The following is a 23372-nucleotide window of genomic DNA, read 5'->3' as shown; positions in this document are numbered from 1 at the left end:
GTTTTCTAGCATCCTCAAGGTAGCTCACAACCATCTGAGATCTAGTTCCAGGAGGTCTGAAGCCCTCTTCTGACCTCTCCAGGCTCCCGCATGCACACATAAAAACAAAAACTAGGTGGAGAACTGGTGAGATGGCTCAGTGGGTAAGAGCACTGACCACTCTTCCTAAGGTCCTGAGTTCAAATCCCAGCAACCACATGGTGGCTCACAAGCACCTGTAATGAGATCAGATACCCTCTTCTGGTGTGTCTGAAGACAGCTACAGTGTCATTATGAAATAAATCTTTGGGCTGGAGCGAGCAGGGCTGACAAGAGTGAGCAGAGGTCCTAAATTCAATTCCCCAAAACCAGATAAAGGCTCACAACTATCCGCACATACATGAAGTAAATAAATAAATAAATCTTACAAAAAAAAAAAAAAAAGAACTAGGTGGAAAGTGCTAAGAGTGTGATACCATGGCTTACTGGGTTCCTGAAAGGAAAGCTGGGGATTGATGGGAAGGATGGCAAGAGAAATAACGAGCCAAGACAAAGGCTCAATCTTAAGGGTCTTAAATTTAAAAGGGGGGAGACCCATCTCTCACTTTGCCAGGATCTCATTGCTTGGTCAGGATCTCCTCAGGAAAGCAAGTCAGCCGCTCAGCAGGTAGCATCTTGCAGGAAGCTGCAGACATGGCAGACAAAAGCCTTTACCTAGGTCAGAAGATTCCACCCTAGGTGGGCTAGCCTACTGTGGCAGAGACAGGTCTGATTCAGTCTGCTCAAGGCTGGGGGAAGGGCACACTAGCCTCCACATGTAGTGTGTATACATGTGGCAGACACACAGGAAACAGCCTCATAACTGATGCTGACTGTACCAGAGTCAGCGTGAATCAGGGAACTTTTTTTGTTGTTTTGTTTTTGCTTTTGTTTTTGTTTTTTTGAGACAGGGTTTCTCTGTATAGCTCTGGCTGTCCTGGAACTCACTTTGTAGACCAGGCTGGCCTCAAACTCAGAAATCCACCTGCCTCTGCCTCCCCAGTGCTGGGATTAAAGGCGTGCGCCACCACTGCCCGGCCGGGTCATAGCTTTTTTAACCCTTAAATAAGGAGGTTTTGTTGCGAATTCAAACCGAGGTCTTTAGAAGTCGACCCTAGGCATCTCAGACTGAGAGCTGGTTTGAGCTCCTCTGGAATTGTGTGAGAAGTAATCCCAGGACTCAGGGTGTCGCCTGGGTCCATCCCTGGGCAGGCCTGTGGCCGCAGTGCGCAGGAGCGGAAGTTGCGCCGCCCTTCCCCCACCGACTTCCGGCTACCGCTCTGGTTCTCCCGCCTCCGACTGTGAGGCGGCTCGTGGAAGTCCCGCCATGGCACTGTCGCGGGGGTTGCCCCGGGAGCTGGCCGAGGCGGTGTCCGGCGGCCGGGTGCTGGTGGTTGGCGCGGGTGGGATCGGCTGTGAGCTGCTCAAGAACCTGGTGCTCACTGGCTTCTCCCACATCGACCTGGTGAGGCCCAGGCTCCGGGTGAATGGCGGTCTGCCTGCGGGGCCCGGGTTCCGGGCGGGAGTCCGGGCGGCCCGGCCGGAGAGGCCTGGGGTTAGGTCCACCGCGCGGGAAGCGGGTTGGTGAGACGCGGGACTCCGACTCTCCGGACCTCCGGTTCGCGGCCCTCGGCTCCCTGGGCCTGCGCGCGCCGCCTCCCGAGGCAGTTTCCCCAGTTACACTGGGATGCAAGAAGAAACCCTGTAGATGCTCTGACTTTAATTCAAATATGCCCCAACTTAAAATAACGATCCCGCGCAGAGCGGTTTGCAGCCACCAGCCACAGCACCCCGGGCGTGCACACATGCATTCATTCCCGAGTCGGCCACCGGCCTCCAGGTTGCAAGTGCTGTCTGCATCCCGTTTTATTTTTAACAGATGAGGACAGTGAGACGCTATGAGGTTGAGTAACTTACCCTGGGGGCACGCCGCAAGTGGCTGGTTAGACTCCTTTTGGGGCTCGCGCGCCTCTGGGCTGGGCATAGTGAAGATCTGTGTTTATGTCATTATAGATACTCCCTGGGGTTTGCAGGATAGGGTGACAGCCTGTAATCCATGCATCGGTAGACTGTAGAATCGGAAGTTTGAGGTCCACTTGGGCTACATAGCAACATCTTACCAAGACTTTTTTAAAAAAAGTTTTTTAGTTATCAGGATTCTTAAGTTTTGCGTTAGCGTAATGTGCAATGACAGGAAGCCGCTGTAATTTGTGAATGTGTTAGAGATATTATCTGAACCTTGGATGTGAATTGAAGATACCTTAAGGTTTAGCAGAGACACGGGATGAAATTGCAGGTGTCAGGGTTTCAGCCGAGGCAGAATTGGAGGGAAGCATTCTTCATTGGTCAGGCTTCACACCCAGTTTTGGTCCATAGAATGCTAGTGACGCTTGATGCTATTTTAAGAGTAGATTTTTTTTCAGTAGACAGGAGTGAATTGAAAAATAAATGCTTGTTTACTGTTTTAATTGTTTTTCTTTGGTTAAATTTTTGTAGTGAACTTCGAAGTACAAATGAATATTTCAATGGTTATGTTCCATACTTTCCCCAAACTGCTTTAAACTTTAGTATGTTTGATGATGAGAACTTTTTTTTTTTTTTTTTTTTTGGTTTTGGTTTTTTCGAGACAGGGTTTCTCTGTATAGTCCTGGCTGTCATGGAACTCACTTTGTAGACCAGGCTGGCCTCGAACTCAAAAATCCGCCTGCCTCTGCCTCCCTAGTGCTGGGATTAAAGGCATGCGCCACCATGCCCGGCTGATGATGAGAACATTTTGTTGCTTATGTAAGTTTGTTGAAATAGAATGCAAATGATGCTAGCTTTTTTTTTCCCCTTAAAGTAGCAATTAGATTAAAATTTAATTTAACTTTAAACTTTTTCCTTTAGTTTAAGTGTATGGGCCATTTGCCTGCATTGTGTCTGTGCCTGGTGCCCCCAGAGCCCAGAAGGGGACGTTGAATCCCCTGGAGCTGGTGTTAGCAATGGCTGTGACCCACCATGTCAGGACTGAGAATTGAACCCCTGGTCCTATGCAAGAGCAACCAGCACTCTTTAACTGTTGAGCCATCTACGGCTCCTGTACTAGATTTTAAACTTGACTTATTTATTTTACCATACATAGGGCATTTTCTTCAACAGCCCTCAAGTAATCCTCAGGGAATGTGTAGATAAAGAATTAATGTGAATGTGGTGGCTTACATCTTTAATCCCAGCACTAGGAGGCAAAGGCAGGCTGACCTCTGTATTCTGTATGTTCCAGGCCAACCTGGTCTACAAAGAGAGTTCCAGGGCAGCTGAGGCTGTTACAGAGAGAAACCATCTCAAAAAAGAAAGAAAGAAAGAAAAAGAAAGAAAGAAAGAAACTAACATGTTCCATATTGCTTAATGAGAAATGACATGGCACAGTAGATCAGAAATTATCAGACAGATGGGTGTTTTTTGAGTGTGGAGGCCAGAGGACATTGTTGAGCAGCAGTTACTGAGGCAGGGCCTCTTGCTACCCTGGAACTCTGCAGATGTACTAGGCTGACTGGCTAGTGAGTCCAGGAATTCCTCCTAGCCCCCCTGCCCCGGCTCTGGGATTGCAAAGGCTTGCCACTGTGCCCTGCTTGTTTTAATGTGGCCTTTGGACTATCAAACCCTGCTCCTTGTAGCTGGCAGGGCAGCCACTTTTTTTTTTTTTTTTAAGATTTATTTACTTATTTATTTAATATATGCGAATACAGTGTTTCTCTCTTCAGAGAGACATACCAGACACACCAGAAGAGGGCATCAGACCCCATTACAGATGTTTGTGAGCCACCATGTGGTTGCTGGGAATTGAACTCAGGACCTCTGGAAGAGCAGCTAGTGAGTACTCTTAACTGCTGAGCCATCTCTCCAGCCCCAGGGCAGCCACTTTACTGCCTTCAATCTCCTTAGCCTAGAAAACTATTTATTTACTGTATTTTGAGGCAGAGTCTGTGTAGCCCTGGCTGGTCTGGAACTCCATGGAGACCAGGCTGGCCTTCAACTAACAGGTAACTGAGTGCACCACCTTGCCCACCCAGAACTTTTTATATTTTTAATCAAATCTTTTATGATATCTAAGGAATTCCCTGAAATATTTGCAAGGATCACGATTAAATAAACAAAAAAATTAGCCATCCTTAATGCATTCTTGAGGCTACCTTTGACTTAAGTGCTGTTCTTCCCATAATCTTTAAATGCAGTTCTTACCTGGTTAGCAATTTGGGTGTGCCTTGTCCAGGTAAGCTCTGGGTTAAGAATAGTGAAGATAGTGATGTTGCTCAGAAATTGTGATTTATCTCCATTTCTTTTATTTGTAGATTGATCTGGACACTATAGATGTCAGCAACCTCAACAGGCAGTTCTTGTTTCAAAAGAAACATGTTGGAAGATCAAAGGCCCAGGTAACTTTCCCATACTGCACTTAGGACACTTTGACCAAGGTTTCACTTAACAGACAAGATTATGACTCCTGTAGAGGGAGAGAGTGGATGAGGCTAGCTCTTTTTATTTTTATTTCTATGATTAACATTTCATTTACTATGCACATGTGCGCACGATTTGCATGGGAATGGAAGTCAGAGGACCCCTGGGTCTCGCTTTCTCCTCCCACCCTTTGGGATGGACCAGGCACCTGAGCCTACCTCTTGAATCCCAAAGAGAGAAAAGAATAAGGGAGTGACCCAGATCCGCTGTCTGTCTGAAAGGAACAGGAGAGCAGCTGTGCTTTGTCCTGTAACTGAGATGGCTTTATATCCTCTTCATATTTAAGTTTGTTCCTTGACATCCCAGGGAGAAAAGAATCTGTTTTGAATATTTCCAGTGGCTTGGTGAGGTCAGAGGTCCTGCTGTCCTATTTTCTGCCAGCGCCCTCCCCCCAACACCATTGCAATTGTTTTTTTATTTTTTTCTCTTGTAGCTCCCTTCCCAGCTGATGTTTTTGCTGTGTCAACTTTTTTGACTAAGTTCTTCTGTGGCAGCGGCCTGTCCTAAGCTGTGTCACATCTTTGTAGTGATGTTTACCTGGATGGTTACGGGAAGGCTTCTTAGGCTCTTAAGTGAATAAATGGCGCGTGGTTATGGCAGTTTAGTTTAGTTTACTTTTGCACTGCAGGGACTACACGCAAATGTTCTTCCTGAGTTAGAGCCCTGGCCTCATGGTGTCTATTTTTTTTGAAGCTTGCCATTCATGTAGAAGTGTGTATGGTCACATGTAGGGAAATTAATTTTATGAGTACTATTATACTTGATGGGACCTTACTGAAGTTTTTGTACATAAGTAGGATTATCACATTATAGGTGAAACATCTATGTATATGTCAGTCAGATTTCAAATGTTAACAGTGGTTTACTGTTGCTTTTCCCAGGTTGCCAAAGAAAGTGTGCTCCAGTTCCACCCCCAAGCGAACATTGAGGCCCACCATGACAGCATCATGAAGTATGCATATCATTTTGTTACAGTGCTGTTTGCTGTGAATTCTTAATTAAGTCTTTAAAGTGTAAGGCATTTTTACCTGGCGTGTATGTGAGCCCCGAGTCATTCTGCGTTTTTTAGAATGACTTTTAGAAACTTGCATGATGAGTCTGTGCCCACATCAGTGCCATTGTTATTACCATTTGCCGTACATTTGAATTATTTAGCTAAGAGATGTTTTAAGGGGAACTTAATTGGATGCTTAGAAAGAACTGTACTTTGATGCCTGAGGACCCTCTGAGACTATATAGTGTCTGACTATACTTATTTCAGTGATGACAGATAAGTATGTCCTTAGGGAGGTGTCAGCAGAGTTCTGTGGGTGTGCCCCCCACATTAGTCCCTATATGAAGGGCTAGAATTAGAGAGAGCCTTACACTTTCTCAGGGCATTTGTCTCTTGGGCTATTTCTAATTTTCTGAATGTTTGCTTTGCAGACCTGCCTATCGCCCTCTGACTCTCTTACCCCGTGCCTCTTTCCCATTGCTGCTAAAAGCAGAGCCCCGAGGGGCCTGAACCCAGCCCAATGGTGACCATGTGAGGTGAAGCCTTAGGCCAGCAGATCCTGGGAATGTGCTCCTACGATGTTCCCAGGCACTTGCTTCCCCAGAAGGCGGTGTGGTGGGAGGCACAGTGAGGCTAGGCCAGCTTTTTGCCAGTTGAAGAGTTTGTCTTGGTGCCTTAGGTAACTGGTCAGAAAGGAGAGAGATTTGAGAATTGTTCCTTTAAGCTGTGTTTATGTTAAGACAACCCCAGCCTTCCTGTATCTATGGCATATACTCCCACCAACAGTTATTTTTATAGTTATTTATCATTTTCAGGACTATACTGAGAAAAATCATACATGAGGCCAGTTTTGGTGACTTTTTCCCCCCCATTTTGCTTTCCAGCCCAGACTATAATGTGGAGTTTTTTCGACAGTTTATATTGGTCATGAATGCATTAGATAACAGAGGTAAGGCGATTAATGTTTCACGTCTCATTGCTTCCTCTTCCCCACAGCAGAGTGTTAGTTAGTGTCCAAGTGTGAGTTAGAACTTAGGAGACCCAAAAGGAAACAACAGCTGGGGTTTGGGGGTGGGTGACAGTCTCATTCTACCCCAAGCCAGTTTGGAACTCACTATGTTCCCCGAGACTGGCCCTAAACTGGTGGCAATCCTCCTGCCTCAGTCTTCGGCATAAGCTTCTGCCTCCCAGTATAGGCTGCTCCAGTTAAAGGCTATGATTCTAGAATTACTCTAGCTGTGCCTATACCAAAAGGGCCTAGAACCGATCGTCACAGGTGCAACAGATCTCTATCTGGAAAGCCAGGCGTGGTGGGCATGTCTTTTATCCCAGTACTTAGGAGGCAGATGTAGGTGGAGTCTAGTCTGCCCTGTGTAGCAAGCTGGGGACCATCTAGGACTACATGTTGAAGCAACAAAGTAGTGTGCAAAGTGTGCATAGTGATTACTAAAAGGGAGGGCACTGAAAGCCGGATTCTTGACTGTGCTCCATCTTCTGTGTCGTGTCCCTCATCCAACAAGGATTACTTAATGGAAGCCAGTACTCTTTTTTTTTTTTTTTTTCCGGGGGGGTGGATGGGGAGTTTTTTTGTCTTTTTATTATTTTTAAATTTTTTTTAATTTGTTTTATTAGATATTTTCTTTATTTACATTTCAAATGCTATCCCGAAAGTTCCCTATACCCTCCCCCCACCCCTGCTTCCCTACCTACCGACTCCCACTTCTTGGCCCTGCATTCCCCTGTACTGGGGCATATATAGTTTGCAAGACCAAGGGGCCTCTCTTCTCAATAATGGCCAAATAGGCCATCTTCTGCTACATATGCAGCTAGAGACATGAGCTCTGGGGGTACTGGTTAGTTTGTATTGTTGTTCCACCTATAGGGTTGCAGACCTCTTCAGCTCCTTGGGTACTTTCTCTAGCTCCTCCATAAAAACCAGTACTCTCAACTGCTGAGCCATCCTTCCAGCCCCACTTTAGATATTGTAGAAGTACCTTGAGTCATACCAGGGCCATACACATACCAGACATGCTGCACTCACGGCTCCAGCACTTGGAAATCATTTCTAGAAGTCTTTCTAGAGTAAATTTGCAGTACTAATTCCTCGGTTGTAGTTTTGTTGAGTGTCCCTGTAATGACCAAGGCTGTAGCCCACTATTGCAGCCCTAACAGGCAGAAGTGGTCAAGTTACATTCCCATAGTCACAATGAGCATGTGCTGTATTGAAAGCAAGAGATGTTTGTAATTGTCATCTGAACTTGGTGTCACCAGGAACTGTTGCTTACCGCTGTGTTCTTTCAGCTGCACGAAACCACGTGAATAGGATGTGTCTGGCCGCTGATGTGCCTCTCATTGAAAGTGGGACTGCTGGGTATCTCGGACAGGTGACCACTATCAAGAAGGTGAAGAGACACTTTGATTTTCCACTTACTTTTTTTTAATTTTTTTAAAGATTTATCTATTATTATATATCTGAGTACACTGTTGCTGACCAGAAGAGGGCGTCAGATCTTATTATGGATAGTTGTGAGGCACCATGTGGTTGCTGGGATTTGAACTCAGAACCTCTGGAAGAACAGTTAGTGCTCTTAACCACTGAGCCATCTCTCCAGCCCCCACTTACTTACTTGAGACCTGGGAAGGAAAGATGCTTTGGGTTTGTCTAGAGGAACTAGGTCAGCATCTCAGGTGTAGAGGTTTCATGCCAGCTAAGACACGGTGACCCTTGGGTCTCTGGGCTCATTCAGTTCAGCAAATTCCTACCCTCAGTAAAGCCTGGGACGATCTAAAGGCAAAGGAAGAGAGCGTTTGACTGTACTGTTTTGTTATCTTCATTTATCTGTTAAAATCCTTAGACCAAGCTGGGAATGGTGGCTGACAACTTTAATCCCAGCACTTGGGAGGCAGAGGCAGGTGGAACACTGAGTTCAAGGGCAGCCTGGTCTACAGAGTAAGTGCCAAGACAGCTAGGGTTATGCAGAGACACATTGTTTCAAATAAACAAAACCAAAAAAAAAGAGGAAAGTCCAGAACTAACAGCAACCAAATCCTTTGACTGACATAACAAATTGTACAAAAATTCTTTTTTGTTGTTGTTGTTGTTTTGTTTTTTCGAGACAGGGTTTCTCTGTGTAGTCCTGGCTGTCCTGGAACTTACTCTGTAGACCAGGCTGGCCTCCAACTCAGAAATCCGCCTGCCTCTGCCTCCCAAGTGCTGGGATTAAAGGTGTGCGCCACCACGCCCCAGCTAACAAATCAGATCTTACTTTTGGGCTAATGATCCAGCTCAGCAGGCACTTGCTGCCACACTAGGCCAACTGAGCTTGAGCCATTACCCTCTCGTTGGGAGGAGAAAACAAACTCCCACAAACTGCCCTTTGGTTTGCACACATGTGCAGTGTGCTCCTGTTTGTGCTCATATACAAACACGCACAAACACACTCACACATAACAAATACAATAAATCAAGTTAACTTGTAGGTTTGGGAGTCTAGTTCAGCTGTAGAATTGGTTAGTCCTAAGTCCGGGTTAGTGACGTTAATTTTATCTAGAGGAGTCTGGGTAGGCACGTCTGAAGAGAACTGAAATCATCTGGGTGTGTTTGTGAAATAGTTTAAGCATTTCAATAAAACGCAAAAGAGGATGGTGAACACTCGTTGACCTCTGGTTATAGTATCCTGGGATTGGAATTGGTTTGCTCTTCAGGAATAAACCTTAAAGATTACATTTGAAGAATTCCTTTGCAGATTCAAAGCTATTTTTAAAAAGTACCTAAAATGGACTGGCTTGTCTGGTATTTCTTTGACTGGGGGTATCTGTTACAAAGTGGCCCTTTCTTCCGTTAAAACTTAGTCTTTGACACTTACTCTGTGTATTCTACAGAGGTTGTCATGTGTGTTGGAGTATAGAATCAGTGGTGGGTTTGATGTCTTTGGGTACATCAAAGCAGTTGCTTTCTTTCTTCCCCTACTGTGACACAAACCATGGCGGCTTGTCAGAGGCTTCCCCAAGACATTTTGTTGGAAGATGAAGGGCACAACAGTATTCTGGAGCAAATCCTGAATCCACCATTAATGTATATTAAAACCACTTTTAATAATGTATATTAATTGTTAGTGGAAAGAGATTGTTTTTTATGCTTCTGTGTGAAGGCTGAGGTTTAGATGTCCTGAAGTAGAAAGGGATTCATCTGGTGGTCCTACATTGGGGATACCTTAGCATTTCATACATCTTGGTGTCCGTTGAAATTGACAATCATCCTGGTGTACTCGTTTTTATGGGACTTGAAGGGTATTGGGATATGAGAATATTTAGGGTATTAACAGATCAAAATCTTTTTATTTTGATTGACATCTTTAAATACGTGGCTAGAAAGCTCTTGGTTTTTTGTTTTTAAGATTTATTTATTATGTATACAGCAGCTTGCCTGCATTTATGCCTCCACACCAGAAGAGGGCATCAGATCTCATTACAGGTGGTTGTGAGCCACCACATGGTTGCTGTGAACTAAACTCTGGACCTCTGGAAGAACAGCCAGTGCTCTGAACCTCTGAGCCGTCTCTCCTGCCCTCCTTATAGTAGGGAGTCCTAGTTCTGTCTTAGCTATGGCTGTAGTCACTTCATTTAGCCTTTGTATTCTGACTACACTCTTTATGTGTACAATAAGGATTTTGCAGTCACTAATTTAAAATTTTTCCTGACAACATAAAACCCAGTTGGAATATGAATGAAGGGATGGGGTATACCTTATAATCATCATGGGGTAACCACTTTCCCATGTCCTGATGTTATAGGGTGTGACTGAGTGTTACGAATGTCATCCTAAGCCTACCCAGAGAACGTTCCCTGGCTGTACGATTCGGAACACACCTTCAGAACCTATCCATTGCATCGTATGGGCCAAGTATTTGTTCAAGTAAGAGTTACATATTTCTGGCATATTTTTCAGAACTGATCATGGAAAGTGAGGCCATTTTTACTTGAATACTCTTAAAAAGTTGTGTTTACAGTGGTTAAATATGGTGAAGAGACAGCAGTGGCTTTCCTGGGTCTCACTCAGACAGCATTCTTAGCATGCTGTGGGCGAAATTTTAGATGTTTAGTCTGGTATTGGACACAGGCATGCAACTAAGTTTGTACGAATGTATATATTTGGAAATATGAAAACATACTTATAAATAACCCATTGGTTAAACAAGAAATCACAATGGAAGTTAAAAATACTTATAGGGCTGTGGTGAAACTCAGTGGCATAGTACTTGCCTGGTATGCCTGAGGCCATGGTTTAGATCTCTAACCCTGTTCAATAACCATCCACAACCAACTCTAATGTGTAATGTTTGTGGGACAGCTAGCCAAGTGTGCCTTGTAAGTGTCCTGGTGTTAAATTGTTCTTCGGCAAGGAAGCTTTCATATTGGAAGGTTTGGAACCTTTGGGGTAGATGTGGACACACATCTCAGGTCTAGTCTTAGTGCGTGCCATGAGCAAACAGTGACTGGATAGTCCCAGAATTGTGGACTGTGAGTCACCAATTGTTTACCATATCCCTGCTAAGAATTTGGACTACTGTAACTTAGTTATTTGTGGAGCTATAATCACATTAGTTCCAAAATGCCTGTACCTAAAAAGTTTGCTATTGTGAAATTTGTAGCCAGCTGTTTGGAGAGGAAGATGCTGATCAAGAAGTGTCTCCTGACAGAGCTGACCCTGAGGCTGCTTGTAAGTGACTGGTACCTTTTGTAGCTCATTCAGTGTTTGGTTGTGATCTATTTAATAGTGGTGCCTAAAAAAGGGGTCTTTGTATGTGGCCCTTATCTTGGAGCTCCTAGGACTTGCCTGTCCTGGAGCTCAGAGAGGTCCATCTGCCTCTGCCTCCCAGAGCCCAGGAAGTAAAGGTGTGCACTACCACGCCCACCCCTCATTGCTGTTTTAAACCTTCTAACAAAGGAGTAGTTGCATTTCACTGATAAAGAAATCAAGAAAAGACATTTCTCAGGTCTAATCAGTTGGGCTGCTAGTTGTGCCCTGTTCTGTTTATAGGGCTGTGCTTTACAGTGTTACTCAGAGACTGAGTCTCGGGCTGGAGAGATGGCTCGGGCTCAGAGTACTGTCTGCTCTTCTAGAGGACCTGGGTTCAGTTCCCAGCATCCATGTGTTGCCTCACAACCTTTTGTAACTCCAGTTCCAAGGGATGTCACACCCTCTTCTGGCCTCCAAGAGCAAAGTCAGCCATTTGGTGCACATACATAGATGCAGCTCAAACCACTCATGCATGTAAAGAAAAAATTTAAATGAAATTTACAAAAAACATAGAGGCACAAAAAGACACTGGTATTTACCTTACTGTCCTGGGGCTCTGAATGTGTCACATACAGCTCACTTCCATGAATGACTTTTCTCCCACGGGTCAGAGTTAAATCAAATGTTGAAAATACGATGCTTGTTTTGTAGGGGAACCAACAGAGGCTGAAGCCAGAGCTCGAGCATCTAATGAAGACGGAGACATTAAGCGTATTTCCACTAAGGAATGGGCTAAGTCAACGGGATACGATCCAGTTAAACTTTTTACCAAGGTTAGGCGGCTTCCTTGCTCGTCCTCCCTCTTTTGTACAATTTATTTTATGTGTACAAATGTTTTGCATGCAAGTGTTTGTGCATCATGTGTATGCTGGCGTTCAGCTCAGAAGTGAGGGTCTGATCAGAGAGAACTAGAGTTATGGATGGTAATGAGCTGCCATGTGGGTGCTGGGAATTGAACCCTAGTCCTCTGCAAAAGCAACAAGAGTTCTCCCAGGTGCTGGTGGTGCATGCCCCTAATCCCAGCACTCAGGAAACAGAAGCAGGAGCATCTCTGTGAGTTCAAGAACAGTCAGGGTTACACAGAGAAACCCTGTCTTGAAAAAAACTACCAAAACGTGTTCTTAACCCCTGAAGCATCTCTCCAGCCCCAGGGCTTGAACATCTGGTAAGCATGACCCCCACTGACTGACTTCCTTTTCTTTTGTAATTTAGTGCAGTTTCTTTAGAAGGTCTTGCACCTCTTCCCTGCTCAGATCCTCTTAGCAGTGCAGCTGCTCTAAGTCCCTTCGAATCCTGCCCTTTATTCTTGATGTATACTGTTTGTTGTCTGCTGATTATTTCCTGAGCAGTCTCCAGGCTATTTGTGATTGGGACGCCTGGTTACTGCTCAAGCTAAGCCTCATTTCTGTTGGTTTTCATAATTACAGAACCCTTAGCTCTCCTTAGCCTCCCTAGGAGCTCTTACTACTTATAAATCTAAGATGTTCCCTACTCCCCCTAAAACAAAAAGGGCAGAAATGGAGCACAAGCCCCTGAACGCATTACTCACATACAGAGCGTTGAGCGACTGGGTTGTGGGTTAGTGAGCCCTTTAGTTTGTGTCATTGGGCTTCCTACTGACCTGTGGAGTGCTTGTAGGGTTGTAGGAGGGCCTGGGCGGCCAGCAGAACTGAGAGTGCTGTACCCCTGCTCCAAATATTTGATCTTTTTCTGTGGTGTTAGAAATTGTTATTCTGCTTACATATGCTGGGCCTTTAAACCTGATTTCATGGCATAATTTTAGTATATCAACCTAATTTGATCTGTTTTTATCAACTTGGGCACTCTAAGATTAATGGGATTTGTTTATTACAGCTTTTTAAAGATGATATTAGGTATTTGCTGACAATGGACAAACTCTGGCGCAAGAGGAAACCTCCAGTTCCACTGGACTGGGCTGAAGTGCAGAGTCAAGGTAAAGAATGTAGCTAGTTCCTCAAGTACCTACCCCGGGAGCCAGTCATCAGCTGAAGTGCTGTGTATCTGCATGAGGGAGATTGTGACTCGCTCCAGCAAGAGCTGCTGCTCTCCCTCCCCCAGACACTCCAGAAGGACCCTGCTCTCCCAAGCTGCCTGCTGTCTCTGCGTTTTTTGTTTTGTTTTGTTTTTTAACTGCCACTGATAGAACATCATGGCTTCATTCTTCCTGAGTGCCCTAGTGGCTGGATGTACAGATCTGCTTTTGTACTCTTGTGATTGTTCTTTAAGATTTACTTCAGAAACACAATTTAAAAATTTATATTCGGGGCTGGAAAGATGGCTCAGTGGCTAAGAGAACTGACTGTTCTTCCGAAGGTTCTGAGTTCAAATTCCAGAGACCACATGGCAGCTCACAACCATCGGTAATGAGATCTGATGCCCCCTTCTCGGGTGTCTGAAGACAGCAACAGTGTGCTTAAATATAATAGATAAATCTTTTTTTTTTTTTAAGTTTATATTCAAGGAAATAAAACAATTGTGTCACTGGGATACTGTACTTTATGTGAACTATGCTGCAGCTCACAGCATGGTTAATAAAGAGTAAAATTGGACAGTGGAACCATGACTGACAGCTTCCACTTAGAGTGTTAACCATGCTGGGCATAATATGATGCTCATCCTTCCTCCTTTATTTCTCTGTATAGTCATGGCTGTCCTGGAACTCACTCTGTAGACCAGGCTGGCCTCGAATTCAGAAATCCTCTTATCTCTTCCTCCTGAGTGCTGGGATTAAAGGTGTGCTCCACCACGCCTGGCTCTTTTTGTAAATCTTAATGGCCACAAGTTGAATCTGTTGAATAGAGCAAGATGGAGTTTAATCAACATTCTTGTTCATTTTTAGGAGAAGCCAATGCCGATCAACAAAATGAGCCCCAGTTGGGATTGAAAGACCAGCAGGTTCTGGATGTAAAGAGCTACGCAAGTCTGTTTTCAAAGAGCATTGAGACTCTGCGAGTCCATTTAGCGGAGAAGGGGGATGGAGCTGAGCTCATCTGGGATAAGGTTTGTTTTGAACTATGTCTTTTTATTTTTATTATTTATTTATTTATTTATTTTTGAGACAGGGTTTCTCTGTGTAGCCCTGGCTGTCCTGGAGCTCACTCTGTAGACCAGGCTGGCCTCGATCTCAGAAACCCACCTGACTCTGCCTCCCTTAGATATCCCACTTGTGTTGTTCCTGTGCTCCAAGAGAAACTAACAGTCTGGGGTGTTACCTGTTTCATTTTAATGCCTTCATCTCCAGTTGTTCTATTAGAATTCGCATTTTCTATGCATAAACTTAAATATCACAAAGCTTTATTTTGACTTCTAGTAACATACTTATGTTTTGGTTTTTTTGTTTTGTTTTGTTTTGTTTTTTGAGACAGGGTTTCTCTATATAGCCCTGGCTGTCCTGGAACACACTTTATAGACCAGGCTGGCCTCGAACTCAGAAATCCACCTGCCTCTGCCTCCCGAGTGCTGGGATTAAAGGTGTGCGCCATCATGCCCAGCTTTTATGGTTACATTGACGAGAACATAATTTATTTCAGTGGGATGTTTGACTGACTTAGAAAAACAGGTGTTAAGTACTCTGCTTTTGGAGTCAGCAGCTCATTTGCCTGCTCTGACCTAAATAAAAAAATTTTTTTTTTGCCTGAACAAAAACACACATACTCGAGATAGAGCCTAGGCCCGTGTCTGTGCTGAGACACATTGGCAGCTTATGCAACAGGGTCTTAGTGTGTAGCCCAGGCTGGCCTTAACAGTTGAAAGCATGTGCTGCCACACTTAGCTCTAAGATTGCCTTTCTTTTGAAGTGAATAGAATATTTCAGAAGTGTGGCCCACTCCTGGACTCCCAGCACTTGGGAGGCTGGGGCAGATTGTGTTTGAGGCAGTCCTGGCCTAGGCTAGAGAGTGAACCTGTCTCAAGCAAATCCGAAAGTATACAAATAAGATGACATTGTTTTGGTTTTGTTGTTGTGTCTACGACAGGGTCTCCTTCAAGTCAGCCTCAAAGACCTATCACGTAGGCACATCACTTTGCCCAGTTCAGTTGATGCTGGAGATTAAACTCAGGGCCTCCCAAGTGCTACGGGGATACTCTGCCAACTCCGTTTTGTTCTCGGGAAGATGTGGTTTTTTAAGTGAGAGTTCATTGAAATTGTTTGGTATTTTAATTGCAGGTGAAATTGGTTACAGGATAAAGTTGGTTTATTCCTCCAGTGACAGAGTATTGTGGGGCTGAGGGTGTGTCTGTAGCTCTTGAGTGGAGTGCTTACTTGCTTGGTGTGCTTGGGCCCTGGGCTTGATCTCCACCATGGGAAGGGAAGGAAAGATTTGCTATGGGTCTCAGAGTAAGGAAAAATGATTGGCCATTTTTAGAATCCTCAGATAACTTTGTGTCCACAAACTTTGAAACTTTGGTTGAATCACATCTAAAACAAAGCTAGTGAATTTAGATTTTTGAAATTCTTATAAACACCAGTCTCTGGGTTTATGTGATATAAATGGTAGGTTTTTAAATATTTTCTTGCTGTTATGATTTGGAAAGTTTCTGTTACTTCACTGAGGCCAAATAAGGAGCTCCTGGAGCTGAGCGCGGCTGCCTTGTAACTCTGCACCTAGTGGTGCATGGGACATTTGTAGAGATATGCTTTGTGTTTTACTTTTTATGTATGTGAGTGCTTTGCTTGTGTGTGTGCATGTGCAAGACATGTGTGCCTGGTACCCACATAGGCAGAGCCCTGGAACTAGAATTATAGGTGGGTTGTTTGTGAGCCATGATGTGGTGCTGGTTGGCAATTCTAATCGGGATCTCCAGAAATCAGCCGGTGCTCTAAACCCGAGCTACCTCTCTAATCCCTCAGGCTATTTTCTTTAAGAATTAAGGCTTGGGGATGGAAAGATGGCTCAGCACTTACGAGGCCCTGAGTTCAAATCCCAGCAACCACATGGTGGCTCACAACCGTCTGTAATGGGATCTGATGCCCTCTTCTGGTGTGTCTGAAGAAAGCTGCAGTGTACTGCCCTTGCAGTGTAAAGCCCTTGTTCTGGCTGTGTGACTGCAACATTGCACACCTGTAAATGTGGCTGTTTGGGAGGTAGTGCCAGTGAAATGACTTTGACTGGACAAAGCCTTGTCATTTGTGTAATTGGCAGGACGACCCACCTGCAATGGATTTTGTCACATCTGCTGCAAACCTCAGGATGCACATTTTCAGCATGAATATGAAGAGCAGGTTTGATATAAAATGTAAGTTATTTGTACTTTAGGTTGTATCATCAACAAACCCATGTACAATTTTCCTTTTGACCACTGAACATATTTTTCTCTTTCTGTCCCCTAGCAATGGCAGGGAATATCATTCCTGCTATAGCTACTACTAATGCAGTGATCGCCGGCTTGATAGTGTTGGAAGGATTAAAGATTTTATCTGGAAAAATAGACCAGTGTAGAACTGTGAGTAATCTTGTTTCATTTTGGTTTTTGAGGTAATGTCTCATTATGTTACCCCAGCTGATCTGTATGGACCAGGCTGCCTTGAACTAACAGGAATCTACCTGCCTCTGCCTCCTGAATTCTGAGATCTAAGGTGTGTACTAAGAAGTGCCTTTGGAATTTTAAGACTAAGTCTCATGTAGCCCGGGCTAGCCTTGAACTCACTGTGTAGCTGAGGACAATTTGAAAAGGTCCCTGAGAGTGTGCAGCTCTCACCCCACTCCTCTTTTACTTTTATTTTAGGCTGACATGTTTTTTAACTTCTAAGAATTTTTTTGGATGAATTTTTTATAGCAGACAATGCTATAAATATTATGGAAGTATCTATTTGATGGCTGCTTGTGCTTAACTTATAAACATCAAGTGGATTAATAACGTTTAGCCTAAGTGTTTCCTTAGTTGGATGCTGGCATTAAAGCTGGCTTTTGTGCATAGTAAGCATGTGCTCTGCCATGTGTTATGGCTATAGCTTTAGTTGTGTTACTACTGTTGATTGCCTTGCTACACTTCTCTCATGCAGCCTCAGGTCACATAGATCTCGTCTCCCCTTGCTTCCAGCCTTGTTCTGTGCTTAAGATTCATTATAGGGAAAAGCTATAGACTGAGCTTTTCTGGCTCAAACTCTTCTCTACACTGATTCAAACTGACTTCTCTTGACTTCTGACTGAATTGCTCTGCTCTCAAACTAACTCTAGCTATATGTTCTTATCTTCTGGCACCTTCTCATTCTCTGGCTCATTCTGTCTTCGCCTGTGTCTAGCTTGTTTTCTCTCTCTCTCTCTCTCTCTCTCTCTCTCTCTCTCTCTCTCTCTCTCTCTGCAGCTGTCCTGGTAAAACTATCTCTTTTCCTTTCCCTCTCCTCCTCCCTCTTCCTCTTCCTTCCTCCCCCACCTCTCTCTGCTGCTTCCTTAAATAGCTTCCCTTTTCTCTCTCTTCTCATAAGAGTTGGGCATCAAGCCGGGCGTGATGGCACGTGGCACATGCCTTTAATCCTAGCACTCGGGAGGCAGAGGCTGGTGAATTTCTGAGTTCGAGGCCAGCCTGGTCTACAGAGTGAGTTCCAGGACAGCCAGGCCTATACAGAGAAACCCTGTCTCGAAAAACAAACAAACAAAAAAAACCCAAAACAACAAAAAAGAGTTGGGCATGTCCTATTTGTCAAATCTTTCTCTGATTCATCACTTTGCCACTCAATTAGACATTACTTTCAGACATGTCTGCTGTAAACTGCCTTTACCTTCACTGTTTGAGGTTAAAGGTGTTTGTATATAAGGTATCTCTGTATTCCAGCCAGAGTAGCCATGTTGCTAGATTAAAATCTCTGTACATTGTTGGGTTTTCCGTTGGGGCTTGGCCCTTACTCATGCTACATGTAAGTTTTATGTCAATTCCCAGCAACCACATGGTGGCTCGGATGGGATCTGATGCCGTCTTCTGGTGTGTCTGAAAACAGCAACAGTGTACTCATGCATAAAAGGTTTTTTAAAAAGATGGTAACTCAATGTTTCTGATTCCTGCTTGTTTTTTTTTGTTTGTTTGTTTGTTTTCCTTCTCTGAAGATTTTTTTGAATAAGCAGCCAAACCCAAGAAAGAAGCTCTTGGTGCCCTGTGCACTGGATCCTCCCAACACCAACTGTTACGTGTGTGCCAGCAAGCCAGAGGTGACTGTGCGGCTGAATGTCCACAAAGTGACTGTCCTCACCTTACAGGATAAGGCAAGTGCAAGGACTGCTTCCCTTTCCCTTTTAGCAGTGAGTCCAGTGTGAGATTTCCCTGGACAGTACTGGCTGTTGGGTGAGTAGAGCCTCTCCTGTGGGTGGCTTCCCAGTTCAGATCCCCGCCAGCCTCTGCCTGTGTTTCTGGGACATGTATCTTGTCTAGAAAGGAACGTGTCTGTGTTGATAAGCAGGAGACAGGGAAGTCCAGATTTCTGAGAAATGACACGCCCTGCAGTTGGCCTGGTTTGGGGGTGAACAAATACTTGAGTAAGGCTGGGTACCTTCACTTCCCCTCAGGACAAAGACCCAGTAGTGACCTCACCTTGCAGGGTTTGTGACTTGCTGTTTCCTAGGACATGGTGTTGGTTAGTATTTATCGTGGGGCTAAAAGAACCGAGGGCAGTGCTGACAGTTGGGGAGAGTTTCCGTTTTCACTAGGTGGGATTTAAAAGTGTTGTCTCTTACGTTGCGTCTTGGAACATGAAGGGAGATGCTCCTTGAAGTGGGAAGGCTATCTGAGGATCCAGTTAGGCATTCTTTTTTTTTTTTTTTTTTTTTTTTTAAGATTTATTTATTTATTATATATAAGTACACTGAAGCTGTCTTCAGACACTCCAGAAGAGGGCGTTGGATCTTGTTACAGATGGTTATGAGTCACCATGTGGTTGCTGGGATTTGAACTCCGGACCTTTGGAAGAGCAGTCGGGTGCTCTTACCCACTGAGCCATCTCACCAGCCCCCCAGTTAGGCATTCTTTTTGTCAAACACTTTGACATGACACAAAACATGGCAAGGTTGACATGGAGACTGAGATGAAATGTGGCAGACATGAAGCCTGAGCCTAGTGTGAGGGGTAGCAGGTGGCAGGTAGTCTCCCTGGGCTCTCAGGTTGCACCTGCCCTGCATCCATGGACAGATGTAGGGTGGGGTCTGAGCAACCTCTTGGCTTCCTGCGACCATGTTTACCATGTAGGTGAGAGAGAGAGAGAGTGTGTGTGTGTGCGTGTGTGTGCCTATTCTCAGAAACAGACAGGATATTAAAATATAACTGAGGCCAGAGAAAGACTGGACACAGCCCCTCGGTGGAAAGAGTGACCCAGTTCCAAAAGCTTTTGTCTGGTCTATGCATGTGCACTGTGGCACTTGTACATATGCACTCACATACATATGCCACACACACAGAGTAATTACGTAATAAGTAGCGCTCCCCAGTGGGAAAGTACTTGTATAGGTTTTTTTCTTACGGTCTTTAATTACCTACATTAATTAATATTTAATTTTCCACTTTTAGATAGTGAAAGAAAAGTTTGCTATGGTGGCACCAGATGTCCAAATTGAAGATGGGAAAGGCACAATCCTGATATCTTCAGAAGAGGGAGAGACAGAAGGTACCACCCTCGCTCTTCTTACCTGGCCACTCCTGGGGGAGGGAGCAGCTGGGCTCTGCTCATCGCATGTGTTAGCGTGGCGTTTGCTATCACAGTCATGGCAGTGCTGCTTGTCGGAGGTCTTCAGATTCGGAAGCTTTCTGGTATTGGGGTACCTCAGGGACTTGTCAGTGACCCGATGCACAGATTCTGGCAGTTTACACATTGAAATACTTTTTGTTCCTTCCCAAGGACCCTATGTCTTGGGCCCTAGGGCTAGGTTGGTGGTGAGCATGCTCTTGAGGCTGATAACCACATGGCCGGGGAGTTAGGGCTTTTTTCAGGAGTGGCAAGGTCAGATCACACAGAGACTGGCACCTGCTAGCTCAGTTGTTCTACAGCTCAACTGGGCTCCACCGCTGAACTTTGTTGAACACCGTCAGGGCAGGAATATAATCAGTGGATAGAGTGCCAGCTCGGCATACGTAAACACCTAGGTTCCGTCCCAGCAGTGCATAAGCCAGGTGTGCTGGCACGCACCTGTCCTAGTCCTCAATGGGGAAAGGAAGCAGCAAGGTCAAGGACAGCCTACCTGCATGGTAAATCTGAGGCCAGCCAGGCCTGGGAGTGCGTGGAGATCATGGTACTTAGGACACAGAGGTAGAAGGATCTGTGAGTCTGAGACCAGCCTGCCCTATAAAGTTAGATTTTTTTATTTTTATTTTTATTTGAGACAGGGCTTCTCTGTGTAGCCCTGGCTATCCTGGAACTCATTTTGTATACCAGGCTGGCCTCGAGCTCAGAAATCCGCCTGCCTCTGCCTCCAAAGTGCTGGGATTAAAGACATGCACCACCATCCCCAGCCTTATAAAGTTAGATCTTATCTCCCCAAAATAGTCATAAGGATTCTTGTTGGTAGTAGTTTTGCTGGTTGAGAAATTTGAGGGATTAATTAGGTTGTGTGTAATTAGAGGTCATATGTTGGCTGGCTATTTTGGGAGTGTGGTTTAATATTAATATTTGAGCCATATTCTAGACAGCTGTCCTCACCCTGAAGAAAGGTTTGTCTGCTGTTCTCTACTGTTAGTTACTAAAGAACTCATTGAGCTATTGCAGATCATCTTGGGAGTGAAGTGTAGTAATGCACGATGATGGAGCGCTGCCTTCTCAGGACTCCAAAATCAGTTTGCTTTGAATGGGATGCCTTTGTGGGTCCTCTGTACTTGGTCCACTTGAAGTGGTAGGTGAGTGTTCAGGGCCGAATTCCTAAGTGCCTGATAGCACACTTAATTTGCTGTTCACAGCCTAGGGCACTGAACCATCAGAAACTCGATGTGTCTTCATGTGGCCTCTTATGACAGGGGTGTTCACCATGGTCTGAGTGGCCAGGCTTCTATATGAACACTTTTTTTTTTTTTAAATATAAGTAAAAGTCTTGTGTAGCCCAGGCTGTCCCAGAAAATAACCTTGGCCATTTGATCCCCTGCCTCCACCTCCCAAATTTCGGCGTTACAGGCATGTGAAAGCCTGTTTTTAACTAGCTACTACTTGTATAAAGCAGTGTCTTCAAATTCAGTCACTTTCTTGGGCACTGTGTCAGGACTTGAGAATGCCAATTTCCAAGGAATGCAGTCCAGCCATAGTGGATTTGGATTTTTAATAACGTAACTTGTCCACACTGTGAAAACATAATTATAAAATCTTCATTCTGTTCACATCTAGCTAATAACCCCAAGAAGTTGTCCGATTTTGGAATTAGAAATGGCAGCCGGCTTCAAGCAGATGACTTCCTCCAGGACTATACTTTGCTGATCAACATTCTTCATAGGTAGGAACTGTTAGTTCTGGAATGTAAAATACATGAGAGGAGACAAGCCAGGGACTTCTACGTAGAAGCTCCACTACTCAGTGGGGCTGCACAGGGAGTGTGCCTACAGGAGAGTGCTAGGATTCAGAAATTCAAGGATAATCAGCAGAACTGCTTGAGGATGAGTAGAAGCTGACAGGATGACCGATGCTCATCTCTATAGCGCCTGGAGATGGCTCGGGTTAACCGTGCTTGCAGACCTGAGTTCAGTTCCTGTGGTACGTTGGTAAAAGGAGAGACCCCACTCTCACAGGCCTGCTGACTTCACGTGTGTACTATGAGAAACAAGGGAAATACAGTTTTAAAATCTTGCCGGGCGTGGTGGCGCACGCCTTTAATCCCAGCACTTGGGAGGCAGAGGCAGGCAGATTTCTGAGTTCAAGGCCAGCCTGGTCTACAGAGTTAGTTCCAGGACAGCCAAGGCTACACAGAGAAACCCTGTCTAAAAAAAAAAAAATTAAATCTTAAGGTATAGAATAATAAACTTTTGAGGTAGATTTGTAAAGGTACATTTATCTTCATAATTCAGCTATAATAAGATCTTAATGGTTATTTTCTTTTTCACATTTTTTAAAATTACATGTATTCTGTGTGTATCTAAGAGAGTGTAGGGAGTGTGTGTACACACTTCATATGTACACATCTTCATATGTACTGTGACAATACAAATGTGGAAGTTAGAACAGCTGGCTTTAGCCAGGTGAAGTGGGTTTTGTGTATGTGGGGGTGTTTGTTTTGTCTGGATGTATGTCTGTGTGCCATGTTTGGGCAGTGTCCAAGCAGGACATTGGATTCCCTGGAACTAAAGTCACAGGTGGTTGTGAGCCTCCATGTGGATGCTAGGAGTGGAGCCCAGGTCTGCTGGAAGGGCAGCCAGTGAGTGTTCTTAAGTTCCCTGAGCCATCCCTCCAGCCCCTGTAAGTGTGCTTTAAATGTGGTCTGGCCTGGTATTCAAAGTGTTTGGAGGACTGTAAATTCTACTAAGTTACATAATGGACTCAAGGCTAGCTGGCAGTGGTGTGCTCTCCTGCCTTCACTGGGACACTGGCTGGGCAGCAGTGGCAGCGCATGCTTACTTGTAGAAGAAAACAGCAGGGAAGGACAAAGTGGTCAAGTGTCCGAGAAATAGCACAGTTAGAGTGTGGGTTTGTGTCTGTCTTTTTCACCCTGTTTTCACTCTCAGCACAGTACTGCCTTTAAAAACATGCATCCTCTGTTCACCTTGACAAATAACATTTGATGTACACTTTGGAACTCATGAGTGAGAGTCGGGAATTGTCTATAAAGCTAGGGAAAGCCAGAAGCCGCACAACCCTCTATCCCCAGAACACCAAGGTCAGATCAGATATTTGGGCAGAGCAGCCGAAAAAAAAAAGACCTAGACTTGCTGGGCTGAGGGACTTAAGCCTTAGTCTCTTCGTGAGCAGGATCTAAAGAAAACTCAGCCTCTATCACTTGAGTTAGAGAAGCATTGATTTGGTCTGTTCTTTTTTTTTGTTTGTTTCTTTCTTTTTCTTTTTTTTTTTTTTTTTTTTTTTTTTAATTGTAAATAAAGGCTTTCTCTGTATAGCCCTGGCTATCCTGGAACTCACTTTGTAGACCAGGCTGGCCT

At 44.6% G+C, this 23372-nt stretch overlaps 1 protein-coding gene across 1 annotated transcript in view; it reads left to right on the top strand.

The window, feature by feature from the left end:
- Positions 1 to 1287: 1287 nt before the first annotated feature.
- The window catches only part of Uba2 (ubiquitin like modifier activating enzyme 2), a 24588-nt gene continuing 2503 nt past the window's right edge, over positions 1288 to 23372 (top strand). Inside the window, exons 1-15 of the mRNA XM_021187062.1 lie at positions 1288 to 1483; positions 4347 to 4430; positions 5394 to 5464; positions 6391 to 6455; positions 7808 to 7908; positions 10300 to 10421; positions 11158 to 11225; positions 11958 to 12079; positions 13161 to 13260; positions 14167 to 14327; positions 16469 to 16562; positions 16657 to 16769; positions 18368 to 18523; positions 19818 to 19914; positions 21616 to 21721. Coding sequence (XP_021042721.1) covers positions 1346 to 1483; positions 4347 to 4430; positions 5394 to 5464; positions 6391 to 6455; positions 7808 to 7908; positions 10300 to 10421; positions 11158 to 11225; positions 11958 to 12079; positions 13161 to 13260; positions 14167 to 14327; positions 16469 to 16562; positions 16657 to 16769; positions 18368 to 18523; positions 19818 to 19914; positions 21616 to 21721 — 1598 coding nt within the window. The 5' untranslated portion in view covers positions 1288 to 1345. The remainder of the gene's footprint in view (positions 1484 to 4346; positions 4431 to 5393; positions 5465 to 6390; positions 6456 to 7807; positions 7909 to 10299; positions 10422 to 11157; positions 11226 to 11957; positions 12080 to 13160; positions 13261 to 14166; positions 14328 to 16468; positions 16563 to 16656; positions 16770 to 18367; positions 18524 to 19817; positions 19915 to 21615; positions 21722 to 23372) is intronic.

The sequence above is a fragment of the Mus pahari genome, chromosome 1 (assembly GCF_900095145.1).
Source record: "Mus pahari chromosome 1, PAHARI_EIJ_v1.1, whole genome shotgun sequence".
NCBI classification, from domain to species: domain Eukaryota; kingdom Metazoa; phylum Chordata; class Mammalia; order Rodentia; family Muridae; genus Mus; species Mus pahari.
Note: the sequence above shows the minus strand (reverse complement) of the source record. Positions and strands in the feature narration are given on the sequence as shown.